This window comes from Mesoplodon bidens (assembly GCF_964165515.1).
Source record: "Mesoplodon bidens genome assembly, chromosome: 10".
In the NCBI taxonomy this organism is placed as follows: Eukaryota; Metazoa; Chordata; class Mammalia; order Artiodactyla; family Ziphiidae; genus Mesoplodon; species Mesoplodon bidens.
The window spans coordinates 78,494,740-78,515,566 of NC_138172.1; the positions used below are offsets into that span (position 1 = coordinate 78,494,740).

The window sequence follows — 20,827 nt, forward strand, 5'->3', positions numbered from 1 at the left end:
GAGTTTGCCCAAACTGGAAGCTTTACTCCCTTGTGGGTGAATAAGGGAAGTGAAGCTTCACTGCACCTTCATCTGGGCCGGTCTCTTGAGTGAGCAAGGGGACTGGTGTAAAAGAGCAGCAGTGGTTTCAGCAGGGATTTGAGATGGCTCGGGAATTATGGCCCTAATTCTTCCTTAACACAAAGGGCTGTTGTCGCAGAGAATAGTGCACGGTGTACAGGGACCTGATCTAGTACCGTGGTTAAGAATATAAACTTCAGTGCCAGACAGACCTGGATTTAAATCCCACTTCCAACATATACTACCTTGGGGACCTCTTAGAAGTCACTTGACCTCCTGGTCTTTAGGTTTAGGTTCCCAACTTATAGAAGGGGAATAAAAATATTCTTCCCGATTCACAAGCTTGTAAAAATGACATGCTATGTATAAAACACCACATTGGTTGGGACACAAACTGAACATTCAATAAGGTAGCAATTTTTTTCCCTTATTAAGAGAGAGAATCAGGAATGTAAACTTTAATCTAAATATAAGAGAAGACCTTGACACAGCTGTCTTTTGAGGTTTTAGAATGAATTAGGGAAAGAAGTCTATGGAATAACTTTTCCTGGAAATCTCTGAAAGTAATGTTGGTCTTTACTTTCCATGTTGACTTAAGTTGCTCTCCCATTGAGATTGGAACTAAATAATTAATGGCAACAGCCTCCAAATGAAGAAGATGTACTCAAAATGTGCCCAAAGAAACACTCTTTTTTTTTTTTTTTTGTGGTACGCGGGCCTCTCACTGTTGTGGCTTCTCCTGTTGCAGAGCACAGGCTCTGCACGCACAGGCCCAGCGGCCACGGCTCACGAGCCTAGCCGCTCCGCAGCACGTGGGATCCTCCCGGACCGGGGCACGAACCCACGTCCCCTGCATCGGCAGGCGGACTCTCAACCACTGTGCCACCAGGGAAGCCCAGAAACACTCTTTTAAGAAGCAGGAAAATCTATCTTTGTTCCTCTTCTTAAATGTGGTACGTTGCAGCACATACACTTCATTTAAACATCTGTTTAGAGGTGTGTATTAATGGAATTTAATGGGGAGGACAGGCTGCAGGGGAAGCAAATATGCTTCATTTGTTTCTCACCATTTGCCATGAACCACATTTCTCTGTTTCTTCTTTACTTGGCCTTTTTCAGTGGTAAAAATTAAGAACTAGGGACATACGGAAACTGTTACTTTCTTGGAACTAGCAGATGGAAAAGTGAGGTTATCATGGCCTACCTAAGCAGGGAAATATTGCCTGTAACCACTTGAGCCCCCTGAGTTACAATGACAATATTTCTTGGAGTCCAGAGCAGTCCTTGATTAAGGATTTTGAGTGCCTGTCTCATTTTAATCAAGAGACTGGTTCCAACAATATGTTATGGTGTTTAATTCCAAAATTCAGTCTGGCTGCATTGTATTGACTTATACAATGTGTATGCTTAAATAAGTAGAAAAAATGGTCCCCGAATTACCAGGGTCAAAAAATTTACAGAAATCTGGAGAGTGTAGAGAATACCTTTAAAGTAAAAGCACATCACAGAATTTGAAAAGTGATGATAACTTTGCAATGTTACAGTATAAATGAACAAATTTATCAACAGACCGACCAGTGATGTAAAAATACTGTCTGCATAGAACTGGACAAGGTTGGGGTGGGAGGTTGTGAATAGTACAGAAGGAATGTAAGACTTGACCTTTGTGCTTACTCAGGGGTATAGTAACGTAAAGATTATAATGACAGGCACAATTGTAGAGTTCATATTATTTGGGGGTAGGAATTTCAGATTCTGGTGTCTTTTCTATGCAGCTTTTGAAAATGTGTGTATGTCTCATTTCTTCTGTAGTATTCTAAGCTGACTGCTCCTTTTTTTCATATCAGCTTTATCTGAGCCTCTCTTTGAAATTCCATACCAGCAACTTTTTGTGTCCCTGCTTATCTGAATCAACTTGTCAAGATAACCATGTTTATCAGAAGTTCTAAACCTTTCTGTGCTCAGAACCACTTGGGTGTCTTAATAATATTTGGAAGATGCCCTTCCAATCGTCATAACTAAGATTTCTGGCTGCTCCTTTCTGTCAATCAGTGTTTATACATCTTCAGACTACCTCCAGGCTCTGACCTACTGCTTCTTTTATGTCAAGAGATTGCCAATTCCTACTCACACTGTCCAGCCCCTGCCATTTATTTTGCATTTTTCCTTAACTATTGATTCTCTGCCCACCAACAGCATTATCCAGCACTAAAATTTTCCACAGTGGCCTGAGTTGGGAAGATCCGTGACCCAAGTATGACAGAGGAAAGCAGCATTAATTAGAAGGCCAAAAACTGTGTATTTAAAAATTTCTCTCAAATCTCATACAACAGAAGTTCTCAAACTTTATTGTGGGTCAGCATTCTAGGGACACTCTTTGAGTATCACTGTCACACATGAATTAAAATCATTTCCAGATCACATATGATCAAAACAAAAGCCCATCTCACTTTGCTTTGTGCCAGGGAGTTCTTCACCTGAAAGGCCTTGCAGACTCTTTGAGAGGATTCTAGGTATCCCTGGAATTCCACCAATTATATTTTATATTACATTAGCATGTGTGATATTATATCTGGATGCTTGAGAGGGACCATTACTCTCAGAAGATTACCAAAGAATTCATTTACCCAAAAATAGCTTAAGGACCCCACTGACAGCATGAAAAGAGAGTCAAGCCAATGCATTTGAGGAGACATTGATATTAGAATGTAGCAGAAGAAGGGCTTTACAGATTAGAGAGCCAGTGTATAATTCTCCTGTTCTTGTTATGGTTAGTAGAATAATTCCACTAGTACTACATGGCCCTTTGTAATCAATTACTCCATTCTTTGATTATCCACTGACTCCGATCAAGATGCTGATCAACCAACCAATCAGCCAGAAAGTTTAGACAGAGCACCTATTATAGGCCTAGCCTAGTGGACCCAAAGATTGCAGAGTCCCTGCTTGTAGGTAACTCAGGGTGAGGACCCTGACTTCTACAATTAAGCCCCATTAGGGTAAGAACCTTGCTTTTCTTGCTCCAGACTGTGTGTGCCTAGAAGAGCACCCAGTAAATCATAGGAACACAACCAATCATTATTAAAGGAGTGAATTAGAGACCTCAGGGGTTTGTATCGTAAATGTCATAATGATATTGCTGGATAAACAAAATGCCCACAGTGGTTGACTGGACAAAGCCCTTACACCTGGAGAGTACTGCTGACTCAAGGAAATAAGGGACTTAACTAAGACTGCATATTAATAAACTGCAAACTTGCTTCAATAGGGAAAACAAACTGAAGTTTAAATATGTCACAGTTTCAAAATCTTTCTTTACACCAGATGTTTAGCACAGGACTCAGTTAAAAGACTGTAGGCGAAGAAGATCACCTTTTCACTGCATCCTTTTCTTGAGCAAGCAATAATGTTGATGGCAAAGGATTCAGGAAATGGAATGCATGCAACCCAACCACATACATTCATCATGCTCCTTTCAATAAGTGTGAGGCAGGCAAGCCCTTACCTAGATTGCAAGCTGATGAATCATCTGTCTAGTTTCACTAAACCCCAAGGGACTGCTCCTCTGAACAAGAGGCTGAAACCCTGTCAGCCTCTGGATACATTTAAACAAGGACAGTATGTTAAAAGGAAGCAGGTCATGGGATTTCCTGAGGAATTCTTAGTCTCTTAGTGCATTAAATCCTCCTTCAATTCAGGAAAAATAGCCTTTTTATCTCAAAAATCCTGAGAAACGTATTTTTAAAATTGTGTACAGATGCTGTATCAAATAAATAAATAGAAATATTAGCAATTTTCTATGTTTGGCCACCCATTCATTGAAACTGGGGTCCCTCCTATTCCATGATCTCCCCAGAAGCACACACACATCCTCACACACATTAGAAGGAAGAAAATTCCTTCTTCTTGGGAAACACCTGTCTCGGGAATTCTTGGCTGTGCAGCCTGTGAGCATGCACAGGGTCAAGCATACAAATGGTGCAGTGACTCTTTTGGAAGTCACATTTGTCCCTGAAACTTCAGTCACCTGGAGACTGCATGCCTCATTGCCTGCAGCAGCTCAAACCTGACAGTGTGGAATGAGTTTAGAAATCTCATCTGAGCAACAAAATCTAAATTGAGAGTTTAAACAGTAACATCTATTTAATGCCGAAATTATCATTCACGGCAACTTTTGCTGACTGTGGATTTCTTTCTTTTGCTATTGGGCTGTTATAATAATCTTGTTCTGGTTTGGATTGTGTGTGTGTGTGTGTGTGTGTGAGTGTGTGTGTGTGTGTGTGTGTAAGGAAGATAACAGGACTCAGTTAACTAGTACATCAGTTAGCCGCACATCTCTATTTTCACACATAGAAAATTTCTGCTGCTTTTGCTGTGCGAACACACATACACATAATTCCTGGAATCCTTACCCCATTCATACCCACTGCTTTCAGACACACACTCACAGGGTAGTGAAGCACAAACTCCCTACATGTCAAAATCAAGCCAGGTTGAAGATGTAAATAGGTGGATATGGCACCAGGTGGATGTGTAATCAGTAATAAGAAATACATCGAGCCCCATAATGAAAAGAAATCCCCCAAATTGTTCAGGATTCCCCCTCCCCCTTCCATTCACTGATTTATTAACCCTGAACAAAGATGTAATTGCAGGGTCTCAGAAACAACTTTTTTTTCTTTTTTTTTCCTTTTTGGCATTTGTTTTGTTTGACTTTGAATTTCTTAATATCTAGTCATGCCATTTATTGCCTGTTTTCTTCACTCAGTTGCCCATCGTTCCCCCCGCCCCCCCAAAATGAAAGAAGCATCAGCTTCTGAGTCTTAAGGATGAGACCTCTGCATTTTCTCTGCTTGTTTAGGGCAAGAAATGAAGTGCTGCCTCTTTAACTGGCAGAAGCATGCAGGAGGAGCGTACCTTTAATTTAGTGCTGGGATACCTCACTTGCACCCTGGCTGTTGTCTTATTGGAGACGGCAGCCTGCCTGAGATCCTCTAGCACTGAAATAATATCATCCAGCACGCATTTCTTATCCTGATTTCTCAACACACACAGATGGGAAAAAGTATAATTATAGCCCTTGTGGTTCACCTTCATTTCCAGCACGGCTCGGTGGGTCTGCAGGATCCCCTCAGCCTGGAGCAAAATATTGTCCCCGGGTGGGGAGAGGAGGATCACCCTGCCATACCTCCCGGGGGTGTGTAAGTCCGAATAGAGCTGGCTTTTGGACTGGTCCAGGGGGAAAAGGCTGCTGGCCAGGCTGCGCTCGATCTTGGCCAGGCTGTGGCTGGGAGCGACCAGGCGCTCCAGGTCGCCCTCGGGCTGGAAGCGGTTGAGCGCGCCGAGGCCGAAGGTGATGGTCAGGACTGCGGGCACGGTGAGGAAAAAGACCGGGTGCCGGCTCACGCACGAGCCCAGCCTGTGGCAGAACGACTGGAGCCCTCTGCGAAGCACCTGCCGCAGCATCCTCCACCAAATCCAGCTCGCAGGCGCTCCCGGCCGTCTTAAAAAGCACATGTGACATGTGTAAGCGCCGGGCTACCCCCGCCTCTCCCCCGTCCCACCCGCTCCGGGTCTGCCCCTCGCTCCACCGCCGCCGCCACCGCCTTCCCGCCCCCTCCGCGCTCACCCCTCACTAGTCCACCCGGTCTTTCCCCGGCCCCACCTCCATGCGCTCCTACTACTCTTTCAAACACTGCAGCAAGTTGCAGCAGGGCGGGCAGGTACCCACAGTGCGCGGGGGCGGGCGGCGGGCGCTGCGGGGGCCCTCTGGCCCACCCCTCCCCGGCCTCCCCACGCCCCGTCCGCCTCCCGCGTCCCCTCTCACCGCATGAGCAGCGATCCCGCGGTCTAGCCCTTCATCCCGGTGCTGCAGTCCCACGGCCTCCCTCGCTGGAGGTGGTTCCGTGCGGAGCGTCCCACAGATGTGGATTTCCTCTCCGTCCTGGTGGGGTTCGGCGCCTAACTGGAACCATGTGGCTCGGTGTTGTAAGAAGCAGACATGTGCCCCACGAGGGGGGAGCGGGAAGAGGGAGAAGAGAAGGGAGGGAACGGGGGATGCAGGGGGGACGGCAGCTAAGCTTTTCCTTTTTAAAGAGGCTGACAGTTATTTTTAGAGTTTTGTTTTCCCTCTTCTCTCCCCGCTGGAGTGAATGGGAGAGGAGATGATGAAGGCGCCGCTGGCCCATTGGAGCGGTGGCGATTAGAGCCTAAGAAGGGGGTTAGGGGTGGGGGGCTGGGGTGGGGGGCGTGGAGGGAGGGACTCGAGGGCTTTTGGCGGAGGCAGCCTTTTCGCCTTTCCGGATTCCCTGTGCTCTCGAATTCGGCTTGTCGGCCCAAGAAAAGGAGCAGAGAGGATGATGCTGCATTTTTAACATACCACAAAGCATGCAAAGGATTTCCTAGCAGCGCCTTCCACGCTGTCATTCCCCAGACTGGGCGACTGCAGCCGAGGCTGCCAGAGACCCCAACTATTGGCGGTGCGTTGGGCTCTAGGGATCCTTCCTTGCTCTGGTGATTGGAGAAGAGGCATTTGCCAATAGCAGTCGCCTGTGGCTTAGGGTGTGTGTGTGTGTGTGTGTGTGTGTGTGTGTGTGTGTGTGTTGGAAGTGAAGATCCACAGACAATATGTGGTTTCTCATAAAATATTACATTTACTTTCTGTACTTTTGAAGTTTAGAACCGATTGGAGAAGAGGCATTTGCCAATAGCAGTCGCCTGTGGCTTAGGGGTGTGTGTGTGTGTGTGTGTGTGTGTGTGTGTGTGTGTGTGTGTGTTGGAAGTGAAGATCCACAGACAATATGTGGTTTCTCATAAAATATTACATTTACTTTCTGTACTTTTGAAGTTTAGAACCAAAAGTTCTTAAGGCTTGTTTCAATCTCCTTCCCCCATTTTCCCTTCCACCCCTCATCCCTGAGAACCTCCATTTTCTCGTGGGAGTGGAACTCCAGAAACAAACGTCTGGGGACACCCATGACAAAATCTTTGAATAAAGAAGGCGAGATAGGTAGGGGGAAACACATTGGAGTCAACTAATGTATGAAACAGAGTCACCTTCACCACATGGGAAAGAAAACTCCCACCAGGTGCAGTTCCTCCCTCCATACCCAACAGTGTGAAGGTGAAGAACCGTTACCTGCAAATCAGATCAATTTCAAAAACTTTACTATTAATAAGTGTGTGTATTGTTATTTTCTACCTATTGGGGCTCTCACAAAATCACGTTCCAAAAAGAACATGAAGGAATTTTGAGGCCAAATTCTAAAGTTTGATTGTGAACAGGAGATGTGCTTTCCGAAGTTTCTGTTGTTTCTGTATTTGCCCTAATAGAGAAGATTGAGCTTCAAGAGACGATTCCGCTCACACTCTCTTAATCACACTGAAAGGGCCCGTCCTTCATGAGAGGCTTAGAGATGTACCCATCAATGCATACAAACAAGCCAAAGGACTTATCCGCTTAACTGATGCCTTTATTTTTGCTAATGGTTCAGTTCTTCAGTTAAGAGACCAATGAGACAGCAGAGAGCTCAGAAACAGGGTCAGTGCTAAAGGTGGTGTTGTTCATAAAATTAAAGAGAAATCTCAGCCTTTTAAAATGGAAAGTGTTTTGGGTGACCATTCAGCTTGAGTTCCTACCCAGGGCAGAAATACCTTCTGTAATATCCCCGATGGTTCTCTATCCAGCCCCAAGCTGCAAAATTCTCACATCTGAAAACTCACTGATCTGTCTAGAAATCATTCTGTTGTTAGACAGAGTTTCCTATCTGTTCTCACAACATTCATGGACCAGTTCTCTCCCCCTCCTTCACCAGGAAGAGTCCCCTTTGCCTCCAACTGTCACTTCATGTAATGTGTGCCGTTAGTGCCACGTGATGGGAAATTGTTTTTGGCTACACACCAAAGAGGAAATGTGTCTGTCATCCATTTTCTACATCCTCTTCATTATATGAAGTATATTTGGCCATATCAGCTACACGAAATTTTCTAAGAAATAGTCGTTTTGCAAAATATGGAAGAATAGATTTTAGGAATGGATGGTGTCGAGCAAGTTATCTAGCCCATCGTATAGATAAAAACATTTTGTAGATAAAGAACTGTAGATTACGTTACTTCAAGGCTACTGTCAGAGTCATTTGCAGAGCTGACACCAGTGTCTGGTCTCGGTCTCTTGTTTCTGGGCCCAATGCATTTTCCCTGGCAGCTCTGGATTGGCCTCATCCCTCTCTTTCTCACAAGGAACAAAGAAGTCAGAATTGTTTCCTCTCTTCGTACTCTCTCCATTTCCCACATGTCCTTCCCCAATACATTCAATAGGATTAGAGAAGAATAAACATACCAATAGATAACTGACTAAATAATTTATGATACATCCCTAAGATGTATATATACATTGTTGTAAGATTATAATGACATGAAAATACGTTCACTAAATGTTAATTGAAAAAAGTATGTACAGTGTGAAACCACTTTGAAAAATAGACCCATAGAAAAAAAGATTAAATCTGCATTAAAATGCCTGTTTATTGCAAGATGATAGGATTACAGGTAATTCTTTGAAAGAAAACAACTTCTAAATTTTAGAACAGTTTAGGTTTTGGAAAAATTGTGAAGATAGCACACAGAGGGCCCTTATACCTCACACCAAGTTCCCTATTATCAATATCTCACATTAGTATGGTACTTTCCATGACGATTCATGAACCAGTATTGATACATTATTATTAACTGAAGTCCATACTTTATTCAGATTTCCTGAGTTTTTACTAACATCATTTTTTGTTCCAGGATCCCATTCAGGACACCACATTGCATTTAGTCATCCTATCTCCTTAGGATCCTCTTGGCTGTGACACTTCTCAGATTTTCCTTGTTTTTGATGACCTTGACAGATTTGAGGAACGCTGGTCAGATACTTTGTAAAATGTCCCTCAACTGGGAATTGTATGATGTTTTTCTCATGATTAGATTGGGGTAAGAAGTTTTGGGGGGGAAGAACAGAGGTAAAGTGCCCCTTTCATTACACCTTATGAAGGGTACATTCTATCAAGTGAATCTTGAATACCCTACCTGAAGTAGTGTTTGTTAGGTTTTCCCACTGTAAAGTTACTCTTCTTCCATCCACCTTTCCGCACTGTCTTTTTTGGAAGAAAGTCACTATGTACAGTCTATACTTAAGTAGTGGGAGTTATGGTCCACCTCCTTCCTCCTTGAGAGAGAAGCTGAATAATGCAGGTTAGCTGTGTATCTAGGGAGAAGAGGAAATGGGTATGACGATCATGGTGCCAACTCCCTCACCCCTTTCCTGGATTCTCTTGCCCTCTTTACCCAAGTCCCTGTTATATGTTCAAGGTGAACATCTGGTGCCCTTTGTCTCTTCACATAGACCTCATTGTTCTGCCACTGTCATCTCAAGCAATGCTGGCTTTTGGGTTTTAAGAAAATGCTCTTGGGGCTCCTTCTGTGATGGCTTTAAGGAGTCTGCATTGGATCTTCCACACTTCTTGGTGAGGCCTGTTGTATCCAGGAAAGGCACATCTCAGAGGGAAAGTTTTAGAGGCAATTTGGTCTTTACCATGTTGGGTATTTCCAACTGCAACTAGTTTCATAATAAGGATATTTCTTACACATACATGACAGGATGTCCAGAAGAATGGCAGTTATAGAGCTGGTTAATTTGGGTTCAAGTGTGTCATTAGGAATCCAAGTCCTTTTCATCATTCTGCTTTGTCCCTCCCTAGAGCATGCACTCTGAACTCCATGCTTGCTCTACGGGCAATACATCCAGGCAAAACAAGAGCCCAAGGAAAAGGAAGCTGCCTCTTTCTCTGCATCTCTCCTAAGAGTAAAGAAGTCTTTCCTAGAAGACCCCCAACAGATTTCCTCGTAAGTCTCATTTATCTAAATCAGTCACTGGTGAGAGGAATGATAACACAGGAATTGGCTGAGACCAATCTGGACTCGGGCTGTGGCTGGGAATGGGGCCAGCCTCCTCCCTGAGCACATCGTCATATGGGAGTCTATGTGGGGTTTATTTTGTTTGTTTTAAGCAAAAGTTTCTTTAGAAAGAAGCATGGTGTGATGGCAGGGATGTTTGAATGTGGGGCATCCAGCACTAACTTTGGTGCTGAGTATTTCTGTGTGGAGTTTAGTTTAGTTTCTGGAGACTATGCTTTCTGAATGGAAAACAGAGCTGTAATCAGACAAAGAAATTTTTCTGGTTTGTAATTTATTTATGTTAAAAAGCTTTATAGTGGTATACAAAGGATATGTGATATCTTTAAAATTGCCTTTATTTAAATAGGATAGAGATATACAAGTAGTATTCTCCTAGAAACTCCACTCTCTCTGATCACCGTATCTGTGTGGGATGAAACTGACTGACCCAAGGAGTCCATGCAAATTGTAAGTGAAAATTATAAGTTTAGATAGGATTTGCATTAACTGACAACCTAAAACTTATCATCTATAAAGTTGTGCATCAAATGTGGCTTACAGGTTCAGTCTCATTGCCATGTTGTTGCACCCGGTATGCTTAAAACCTAAAATAAACATCATTCTCATTCTAACAGTAAAATATCCACACTACATATTCAAAAAAGGAACAAAAGGGTATAGACATCCACTTTTATACCATTTATAAATAAATCATCACGACTGAATTTTTGCCAGAGCTACTATTTTCCTGTGGTGGAACAGGGTTAAAGTTCTGAAGATTTCATGCAGTCAAGCTTCTGCTTTTGTATTAATCATTAGTTAGTTTGTCCTCCTGCTTAACTACTGTATCACCTTGGCCAAATCCTTAAATGTCCATATGCCTTAGATTTATATCTGTAAACTAATACAATTAGAATTGAGCTAAAGTGATGTTAATTTCACTCCAGGTTTGATGCCATGATCTTCTGGAACTTAAGCTCATGGGGTTCATTTGCTAGGTTTGCTACATCTTAACAAGTGTAACCTTTAATTCCCTACTAAGTCTCAGCTTCCCTTTCCTGGTTACTATTTACACAGTATCAAACACAGAACCTCTGAGGGTTGGGAGTGGCCCAGTACACAAGGAGACCACAAGCTTTGCTTTGGGTCTGGAAAAAGATAGAGGTTGGAAAAATACTTGGAATATTGTGGCCACAGGGGAGTAGCTGGACTGAAGATTAAGAACTGCCTGCCAAGATACAGTATAGTGCAGAGTCTTATTGGATCAAGGCACAAAGATGGTGTGCTGCTTTGTACACATTCAATTTTCAATCACTTAAATAAACATTTTCTAATCTAGGTAGAAGTAGGCCACACTTTTTTTTTAAACCATTTTTTAATTTATTTTTTTCTTTTTAAATCCAAATTAGTACAGGTCAATCAGTTTTGCTCTATAAAAACTGAAGGGTTTTCGACACATTTTCCCTTCCTTCCTTACTTTCCTCTCTTTTTCCCTCCTTCTCTTTCTTCCAATAGGAATTCTTTTTTCTCAAATATTCCTAGCAAGGCCTTCTGCAAATTATTCTAAAAAATATCTCTCTTTCTTCCAGATGAACTCAGGAGGATATTTCTTTCATATTATTTGTTACAAAGTTATACATTTTCCAAAAAGCTGGTGCTTATATTCAAAATGGGTTGCTGGTTATCAAACTGGGGTTTTGGTGGTGTTACTGCACCCAGGGAGAATCCTGTTCTTAAAGGAGCAGTGCTCAGTAACTACTGTGTGCATCACTTTCAGGCCCGACCATGAAAATGCCTCCTATTCCCTGATAGGGCAGTTCTCTCATCAGATCCTGACAAAATAATTTTGTGAAGCCATTTGCTGAGTAGAAGAAGGCATCATATTTGCCAGGGAAGAGATATTCTAGTAGGGAAACAGTAGGGATGTTGCCCCTGGATAGAGCTCCACCTTTATTACTGCCTCATCAGATAGCAACATAGATGCCACTGTAAAGAAAACAGCAACTGATGACAACAACACTCCCTGTCTCTGGTAACAGTGTTACCCCCCAGGGTTCCTGGCCTTCCCCAACCAACAGAAATTGACTAGAGGCCCCACAAGAAATTCAGGAAAGACTTTATTGGGGCGCCTGCTGCAGCAGTGGGGAGCAAGAACACACAGGTTCCTTCACTTGCTCTTTCAGTGGCGGGGGCAGGTCAAGCTGATTCGGATTCCTTATACGGGATGATGGTAGAGGTATGTCCAGGGGTCAGGTTGGAGGGGTGTCTTAGCTGGTTTACTATCCCTTAGGTGGTGGTGTGTGCAGGGGGCATGCGCAGTACCCTGTTTTTGCTCAAGGCTCTTCAAGAGTGGCAATTGGATTTTTTGGTTTCTTTGTATCTTTTGGGTCCAGAATTTGCCCCAACTGCGCATGCACAGTTTTTTTTTGGGGGGGTATAATTGGGGTATAATTGCTTTACAATGGTGTGTTAGTTTCTGCTTTATAACAAAGTGAATCAGCTATACATATACTTATTTCCCCATCTGTCCTCCTTCTTGCATTTCCCTCCCACCCGCCCTATCCTACCTCTCTAGGTGGTCACAAAGCACTGAGCTGATCTCCCTGTGCTATGTGGCTGCTTCCCACTAGCTATCTATTTTACATCGGGTAGTGTTTGTATGTCCACGCCACTCTATCACTTTGTCCCAGCTTATCCTTCCCCCTCCCCATGTCCTCAAGTCCATTCTCTATGTCTGTGTCTTTATTCCTGTCCTGCTGCTAGGTTCTTCAGAACCTTTTTTTTTTTTAGATTCCATATATATGTGTTAGCATATGGTATTTGTTTTTCTCTTTCTGGCTTACTTCACTCTGTATGACAGACTCTAGGTCCATCCACCTCATTACAAATAACTCAATTTCGTTTCTTTTTATGGCTGAGTAATATTCCATTGTATATATGTGCCACATCTTCTTTATCCATTCATCTGTCAGTGGACACTTAGGTTGCTTCCATGTCCTGGCTATTGTAAATAGAGTTGCAATGAACATTGTGGTACATGACTCTTTTTGAATTATGGTTTTCTCAGGGTACATGCCCAGTAGTGGGATTGCTGTGTCATATGGTAGTTCTATTTTTAGTTTTTTGAGGAACCTCCATACTGTTCTGCATAGTGGCTATATCAATTTACATTCCCACCAACAGTGCAAGAGGGTTCCCTTTTCTCCACACCCTCTCCAGTATTTATTGTTTGTAGATTTTTGATGATGGCCATTCTGACTGGTTATACCTCACTGCAGTTTTGATTTGCATTTCTCTAATGATTAGTGATGTTGAGCGTCCTTTCATGTGTTTGTGGGCAATCTGTATATCCTTTGTATGGAAACACAAAAGACCCCGAATAGCCAAAGCAATCTTGAGAAAGAAAAACAGAGCTGGAAGAATCAGGTTTCCAGACCTCAGACTATACTACAAAGCTACAGTAATCAAGACAGTATGGTACTGGCACAAAAACAGAAATATAGATCAATGGAACAGGATAGAAAGCCCAGAGATAAACCCACACACATATGGTCACCTTATCTTTGATAAAGGAGGCAAGAATATACAATGGAGAAAAGACAGCCTCTTCAATAAGTGGTCCTGGGAAAACTGTACAGCTACATGTAAAAGAATGAAATTAGAACACTCCCTGACACCATACACAAAAATGAACTCAAAATGGATTAAAGACCTAAATGTAAGGCCAGACACTATAAAATTCTTAGAGGAAAACATAGGCAGAACACTCCATGACATAAATCACAGCAAGATCCTTTTGACCCACCTCCTAGAGAAATGGTAATAAAAACAAAAATAAACAAATGGGACCTAATGAAACTTAAAAGCTTTTGCACAGCAAAGGAAACCATAAACAAGATGAAAAGACAGCCCTCAGAATGGGAGAAAATATTTGCAAACGAAGCAACTGACAAAGGATTAATCTCCAAAACATACAAGCAGCTCATGCAGCTCAATATCAATAAAACAAACAACACAATCCAAAAATGGGCAGAAGACCTAAATAGACATTTCTCCAAAGAAGATATACAGATTGCCAACACGCAGTTATTTTTAGTCCCATACAGTTTCTTTGTATTTTGTTGCTTGAGGAGAGGTGTTTCCAGGTACAAGCATTGCAGCACTTCAGCAAAGGGTCCCAGGTCACAGCATGTCTCAACAGCAGCCCTTGCCCCACAGGTAGAACAGAAAGAGAGAGGTAAATGGTGAGAAGGAGACTTTGCAAGGGAGTGGTGCAGAGGGGGTAGTCTAGCCCAGCAGAAAGGAGGGTTTTACCACTGACACTGTATAGAATGACAGCACATGGTGATAATAATCAGCAGACCAGATTTTAGTCAGTCTTACTATTTCTTTAAATTTTCTACAGCCAGTGCTATTACTGCCTACACTTGAGATGGAGGGCTTCCACTGCTCTGTCCTCCTCCCCATACCTGGTAAACCACTGCTCCCAGGAGTTGCAACTGTGATTTCTGAGCAAGTTCCTAATCTGCATATTCAATACTGCATATTGTTGAAAATATTTGGGTGGAACACTGTAACATGAAAGACCTAGTTGGTCTACTCATATCATTATAACCCCTGTCCCTTGGATGACTCCCCATCTCCCCACCTCTCAGAATGGTGTGGAAATTGAGAGGAAAGACATGGAGGAACCTAGCTCCTGGTGCAGCAGAACTTGCATATGACTTAATTTCAAATAGAGTTTTCACGCTGGGGAAAACAGATTTCTTCAGAAAAAGATATAAGTGAAATGGCATTAGACATCAGACAGACTCAAACTCTTTAGAAGCGTGTTTGACATTCAAAAATTTGGTCTTCATCCTGTCAAACAAAATGAGGAATTCCACTGTGACCTTTGGGAAATTTTCAGCCTTTTAGCCAGGAAAAGCAGTGTAAACAAAATGAATTCATATTCAAATGGAAAAATAAAAAAGTTTCATATGACCCTTCACCTGTTCTACATAAACAACAATGTATGTCCAGAAAACATGTAGCCTAAACATTTGGAGATTTAGTTATCTTGTTGACATAGATAAAATCAATAGATGTTTATAGAAACTGTGATGAAACCTCTTTCTGTGAGCCTTCATCTTTGGCAAAGTGCCCCTCCTTTGCCGGGCAGCTATAAAATTTAGTGCAGTCTTTCCTCTACCATATTGAAATAATCGATATCTCCCTCCTACATAGATTGCAGTCTTCATGAGGGAAATGCATATTACCCTCAGGTCTTGCACCCTCACTTTCTAACAGGATGCCTGGTATACAATAACCAGATAGTAACAAAACAGTCACTGAACTCGTTCCAGAATGGCTCTCCTGATGTAAGAAAAATACAGAAGGAACTAAGGAAGGTAAGACAAGTATACTTGTCCCTAAGGATAAGACACAACACCCAACATTTGATCCAGAGATTTGGTCCTTGTGGCTGATGACATGGGTGTGTACTCCTGTTCGCCTGTGTCCACTGTCCATTTTCCTTTTGTTCTCTTTGTTTGGCCCTCCTAGCTGCCCTGTCACCAGCCTCAGCTCTCCTGGCTTTATCAGATGTCTGAGTCTTGGAGCTTACCTTTCTTTTGTTCAGCACTGTGCTTTTCTGATAACTTTTTTTCTTTTGGTGATTTTCATAATCTAAACAATTCATTACAGCTGCAGTGTAAATTCAAGCTCAGGAGTGGCAAAAGATGAGGCCGAAGGAATGAGCAGGTGAAGAACATAAAGAAGCTTAGAAACCAGGTTCATTCACACTGACTGAAGAGTTACTGAATAACAAAAATGTGCAAAACCTCCCATGCAAACTGGACAGGATGGCTACTTTCACCCAGAGCTTACATTGTAGGGGGAGCAAAAGAGTTGGAGCTTCTTACTCAGAACAATGTAGGGGTTACTGAAGTGCTACAGAAACAGACTGAGTTTTAGAGCACAGCTCTGCTACAGTGTAGACAGGGAACTGGATGGTGTAAGAGTGAAGACTGGTTGTTCCTTTAGGAAGCCAAAGCAGTTATTTGAGCTGATGACAAGAGCATTCTGGACCAAGGTAATAAGGACAGGGATGGTGAGAAATGAAAGGATCTGAGAGTCCCTTACAGGTGAAAATAGATATAATTTGGTGCTGGATTAAATGTGTATGTGTACACTGAAAACAGAGAGTATACCACCTCAATGTACCTACAAAGATAAGCATAAAAGCAATGGCAGTAACTTTTCTCCTTTCAGTTTTACAGGTCATGGCTGTACACATAATAGATACCTGGACTCTGGATAGACACATCTGGTTCAAATCCCTCAAATCCCTTCTCTGCCTCCTTCTAGTGGTATTACCTTGGCTAAGATATTTAATAACCACTCTAAGTTTTAGCCTTTTCAACGCTAACAGTGGGATAATAAAAGTTCACACGTCAGATGCTAGTGTGCGCATTAACTGGAATACTGAATGTAAATATTCAAATACATTAATAGACGAATGCACATTATGTAGTTATATGAGAAGTATTAGATGTGCTTCTTGCCTTCAAATATTTATGCAAGGAGAAAGGAATTACATAATTACTTGAAAGTAAAACAGATAAATTAAATTAATTTGTGTATATTTAAAAGCTGTACTAAGTATATATATAGATAGATTTAGATATTATTTATATGATTGCAGATACTTAAAAGGAAGTAGTTTAAGGGGAGTTTACAGTAATAGGCAGAGAACCTTAGCTATATTGAATGTTTACTGTAGGCTACTTTATTTTTTTAATAAAATTTTTAATTTATTATTTATTTATTTTTGGCTGCGTTGGGTCTTTGTTGCTGTGCATGAGCTTTCTCTAGTTGTCGCAGGCAGGGCTACTCTTCGTTTTGCGGTGCGCAGGCTTCTTATTACGGTGGCTTCTCTCATTGAGGCGCGTGGGCTCTAGGCTCTCAGGCTTCAGTAATCTTGGCTCGCAGGCTCTAGAGCACAGGCTCAGTAGTTGTGGTGCACAGGCTTAGTTGTTCCACGACATGTGGGATCTTCCCCGGCCAGGGATCGAACCCGTGTCCCCTGCATTGGCAGGAGGATTCTTAACCGCTGCGCCACCAGGGAAGTACCTATGCTAGTTACTTTATATTCATTATTTAATTAATTACTAAAGAATCCTGTGACATAGATGATCACTTACTCAGTATTACAGATACTAGAACTGAGGTCTGCAGGGTTAGGAATTACTGGAATTTGAAATCAGGCTAGCCAACTACAAAGCTCATTCTTATTCTGATATTCAGACTGCTGAGTAGAATTTTCTGTGTTCTTAGTGTATACTGAACTTTTCCTTGTTTAGAAAAATTGCCTATCTATTGACTTTTTCTTGCTTTGCCTCCCTGTGTATACAAGGGAAATATTCTACCGTCTGTGTCAGATTTGTCCTGGGGACAAAAAGGCCTTCGCTTAATGATTTCCCTTCTCTTGGTGGGAAGGGAGGACTTTCTACAACCATCAGAATTCAGGAATCTTCTCTTCAGGAAGTGAGTGTAGAGGGAAGACTGCAGAACATGCTGGACAAAAGGAAAAATGTGACCTACAAAATGTTGTTTTTAGGTCGTGTAAGATTCCATTCAGTTTATGTTTCTTTCACTTAAGCTCTGGCCTATTTGGTCAAAGGGAGCAAATTTAGTAATTAGTTCTACTCTCAATTCCTCAGTCATTTCTGTTTTGTGGAGTATAATGATTTCCTGAGGAAAGGACAGCCACCACTGCACATTTCTTAAAAGGAGAAACCACACAAACACACACACACATATGCATAATTCCCTATTTTTATACTTTTATCAAAGTAAAATCAAATAGTACACAGACCTTATAATGGAAAGCAAGGCTCCCTGCTCTAAAACTTCCCACTACTACTTCCCAGTCCCACTACTGAGAAACAACTGTCATTATTTTTTTAGCCCTTTCTTCTGGAAGATTTCTCTAAACCTCTAAACAATAGTTATAGAGCTCTATTTCAGGATTAACCATTTCAGACTAAAGTCTTTTTCTATTGCTTCTTTTAATGTGCCCACATAAGTCAATTACTTTTATACAAATAGCTTATAATTATAGTTACCTCTTAAAAATATTATAAATATGCATTACTAAAAACATTAAATTGCATATAGTCAATGATGATAAAAGAGCTGCATTTATTATAATATAATTTTAGTAACAAATGGCTTTACTCATTTATTTAACCATCCTCCTATTGATACATACTTGGCTTAGCTACAGATTCTGGCCTTTATAAATGATGCTGAATAAGCAAAAACTGTTGCTAAATTTGAGCACACACATACATAATTTCCTAGGAAAAATTCCTGTTAATATAGTTTCTAGCACAGCTTTTTGTTTGTTTTTGTCTTTTTGGTTTTAGTTATTGAAACATATTGTTAAACTTCCTTCCAGAAAGTCTATGCCAACTTATTTTTCCATTAGTACAAGGATCAACAAACATTTTCTGTGAAGGACCAGATAGTAAATATTTTAAGCTTATGGGCCAAAGGCAAAACTGAGGATATTAGATAAGTGTTTATATAATGAGAGAAACACAAATTCCCATACATTTTTAACTAATGAAGTTCAAAATATAATAAGAAGAAGAATAAAAATAAAGTACAATTTTTTGTAACACAGATCTGCTAATGAAAAAAATAGATTTCTTTTTGGGCAGTAACATTTTGCTTAGTTATATACGTTAGGCAGAATAATGACCCTACAAATATGTCCACATCCTAGTCCTTGGATCCTTTACATATGTTATATAGCAAAAGGGAAGTCGTAGATATAATTGAGATTATGAGTGTTAAACTAGGGAGAGTAGCTTGGGTTATTCATGTAGGTTTAATTTAATCAAATGAGCTCTTAAAAGCAGAGAGAATGCTCTCAGGCTGAAGACAGAGAGATGCAGTGGAAGAAGTCGTAGAGATTAGAAGCATGAGAAGGACCTGACCCACAGTTGGCCGAGGGGCCACATGGAAAAAGCATGAGAAAGATCATGGGGAGTATCTAGGAGCAGAGATTGGCCCCTGGCCAACAGTCAGCAAGGAAATGAGGGCCTCAGTTCTACAACCATAAGGAACTGAATTCATCCAACAACCTGAATGAACTTAGAAGTAGAATCATTCCCGGAGCCTCCAGAAAGGAACACAATTTTGCTGACACCATGATGTTGGCTTTGTGAGACTTTAAGAAGAGCCATGCTGTAACTCAGACTTCTGACTTACAAAACTGTAAGATAAAAAAATGGGTATTCTTTTTAAGCCACTAAGTTGTGGTAATTAGTTATAGCAGTGACCGAAAACTCACAACATTGGGGTTTCAACTTTTGTGTGCTCTGTCATCAAAATTGGTTGCAGATGTCCATCTGTCAATGTTGATCTGAAATGAGATTTTGTATATATCATCTATGAAATGTATTTTCACACAGGCAGGTACTGCCAAATACTGTTAACAATCCACAAACGTATGATTTTTTAAAATTAATTAATTAATTTATTTATTTAGGCTGTGCTGGGTCTTAGTTGCGGCACACGGGATCTAGTTCCCTGACCAGGGGTTGAACCCGGGCCCCCTGCATTGGGAGCGTGGAGTCTTACCCCCTGGACCACCAGGGAAGTCCCACAAACATATGATTTTTATTTTTTTGGATTCCTTTTATTTCTTTTTTTTTTAAACATCTTCATTGGAGTATAATTGCTCTACAATGGTGTGTTAGTTTCCGCTTTATAAGAAAGTGAATCAGCCATACACACACATATATACCCATAACTCTTCCTTCTTGTGTCTCCCTCCCACCCTCCCTATCCCACCCCTCTGGGTGGTCACAAAGCACCGAGCTGATCTCCCTGTGCTATGCGCTTCCCACTAGCTATCTATTTTACATTTGGTAGTATATATAAGTCCATGCCACTCTCTCACTTCGTCCCAGCTTACCCTTCCCCCTCCCCGTGTCCTCAAGTCCATACATATGATTTTTAATTGAACATATTCATCTCTTGGAAGGAATCTGTGGGTTCTATTAGATTCTCTTCTTAATGTTTGTCTTTTAACATGCCATTGCATTGCAGATTAACCACTTCCAATGAAGATTCGGTGGAAGCTCCTCAGTTGCAGTTAAATTGATCTCAAAATATGGAAATTTCCCTTGCACATTCATCAAGGTCAGACAAAGGCTGCTGTAATTGTAGTTTTAGCTCAGAACTATAATTTAGCCCACAACCCATCTGTCTAAGAATGGAGATCTAGCTTGTTGTTTTAACTTCTGACAGCATAAGACATAAAAATAAGTTTGATATTACTTGTGATTCAGCAACATCAGTTGCTGTGCAAATGACCATACTGAAGCATACATTTCACATATAAGCATTCTCCTGCCTTTCTTCATGTTCATTAAGAAACATCAAGTTAGCAGCAAAAGCTAATTTCAAAGCTGATCAGGATTTGATAACAGTGGTTAAGAGAAGTTCTCCTCATTCAGAAAAATTTTATTCTTGGTCCTGAGTTCACAATCATGCAGCTGGCAACAGTTACGTTCTCAAGAGTGACTGAAGTTCACTGTTGACATCACTGGTTCAATAACACCAGATAGAGTCAAATATTTTATGCAAAGTGCCTGCTAATGAATAATATAAGGAATAACCTTAAGCTTTAAACACTTGGATTCTTCACAAGTTATATGAATTGAAAAAAAAAAAAGCCCTTTTCTGTTCCACAAAGGTTTTTACCACCATCAATGACAACACATCTTATCAGATTCCACTTCAGGTTGTACTGAATTAGTTTTTCTCGGCTTCC

At 41.4% G+C, this 20,827-nt stretch overlaps 1 protein-coding gene across 3 annotated transcripts in view; it reads right to left on the bottom strand.

Annotated features, from left to right (window-relative positions):
• The window catches only part of PTCHD4 (patched domain containing 4), a gene marked incomplete at both ends in the record, with an annotated part of 153,711 nt that extends 147,493 nt beyond the window's left edge, over window positions 1–6,218 (bottom strand). Inside the window, 2 exons of one of the 3 annotated variants that reach the window (XM_081246237.1) lie at window positions 4,978–5,563; window positions 5,888–6,218. In XM_081246237.1, coding sequence (XP_081102363.1) covers window positions 4,978–5,563; window positions 5,888–5,892 — 591 coding nt within the window. Of the gene's footprint in view, window positions 1–4,977; window positions 5,578–5,887 lie in introns of those variants that run through there. The other 2 variants (XM_081246238.1, XM_081246236.1) reach the window with 2 other exon arrangements.
• Between the last annotated feature and the right edge of the window lie 14,609 nt (window positions 6,219–20,827).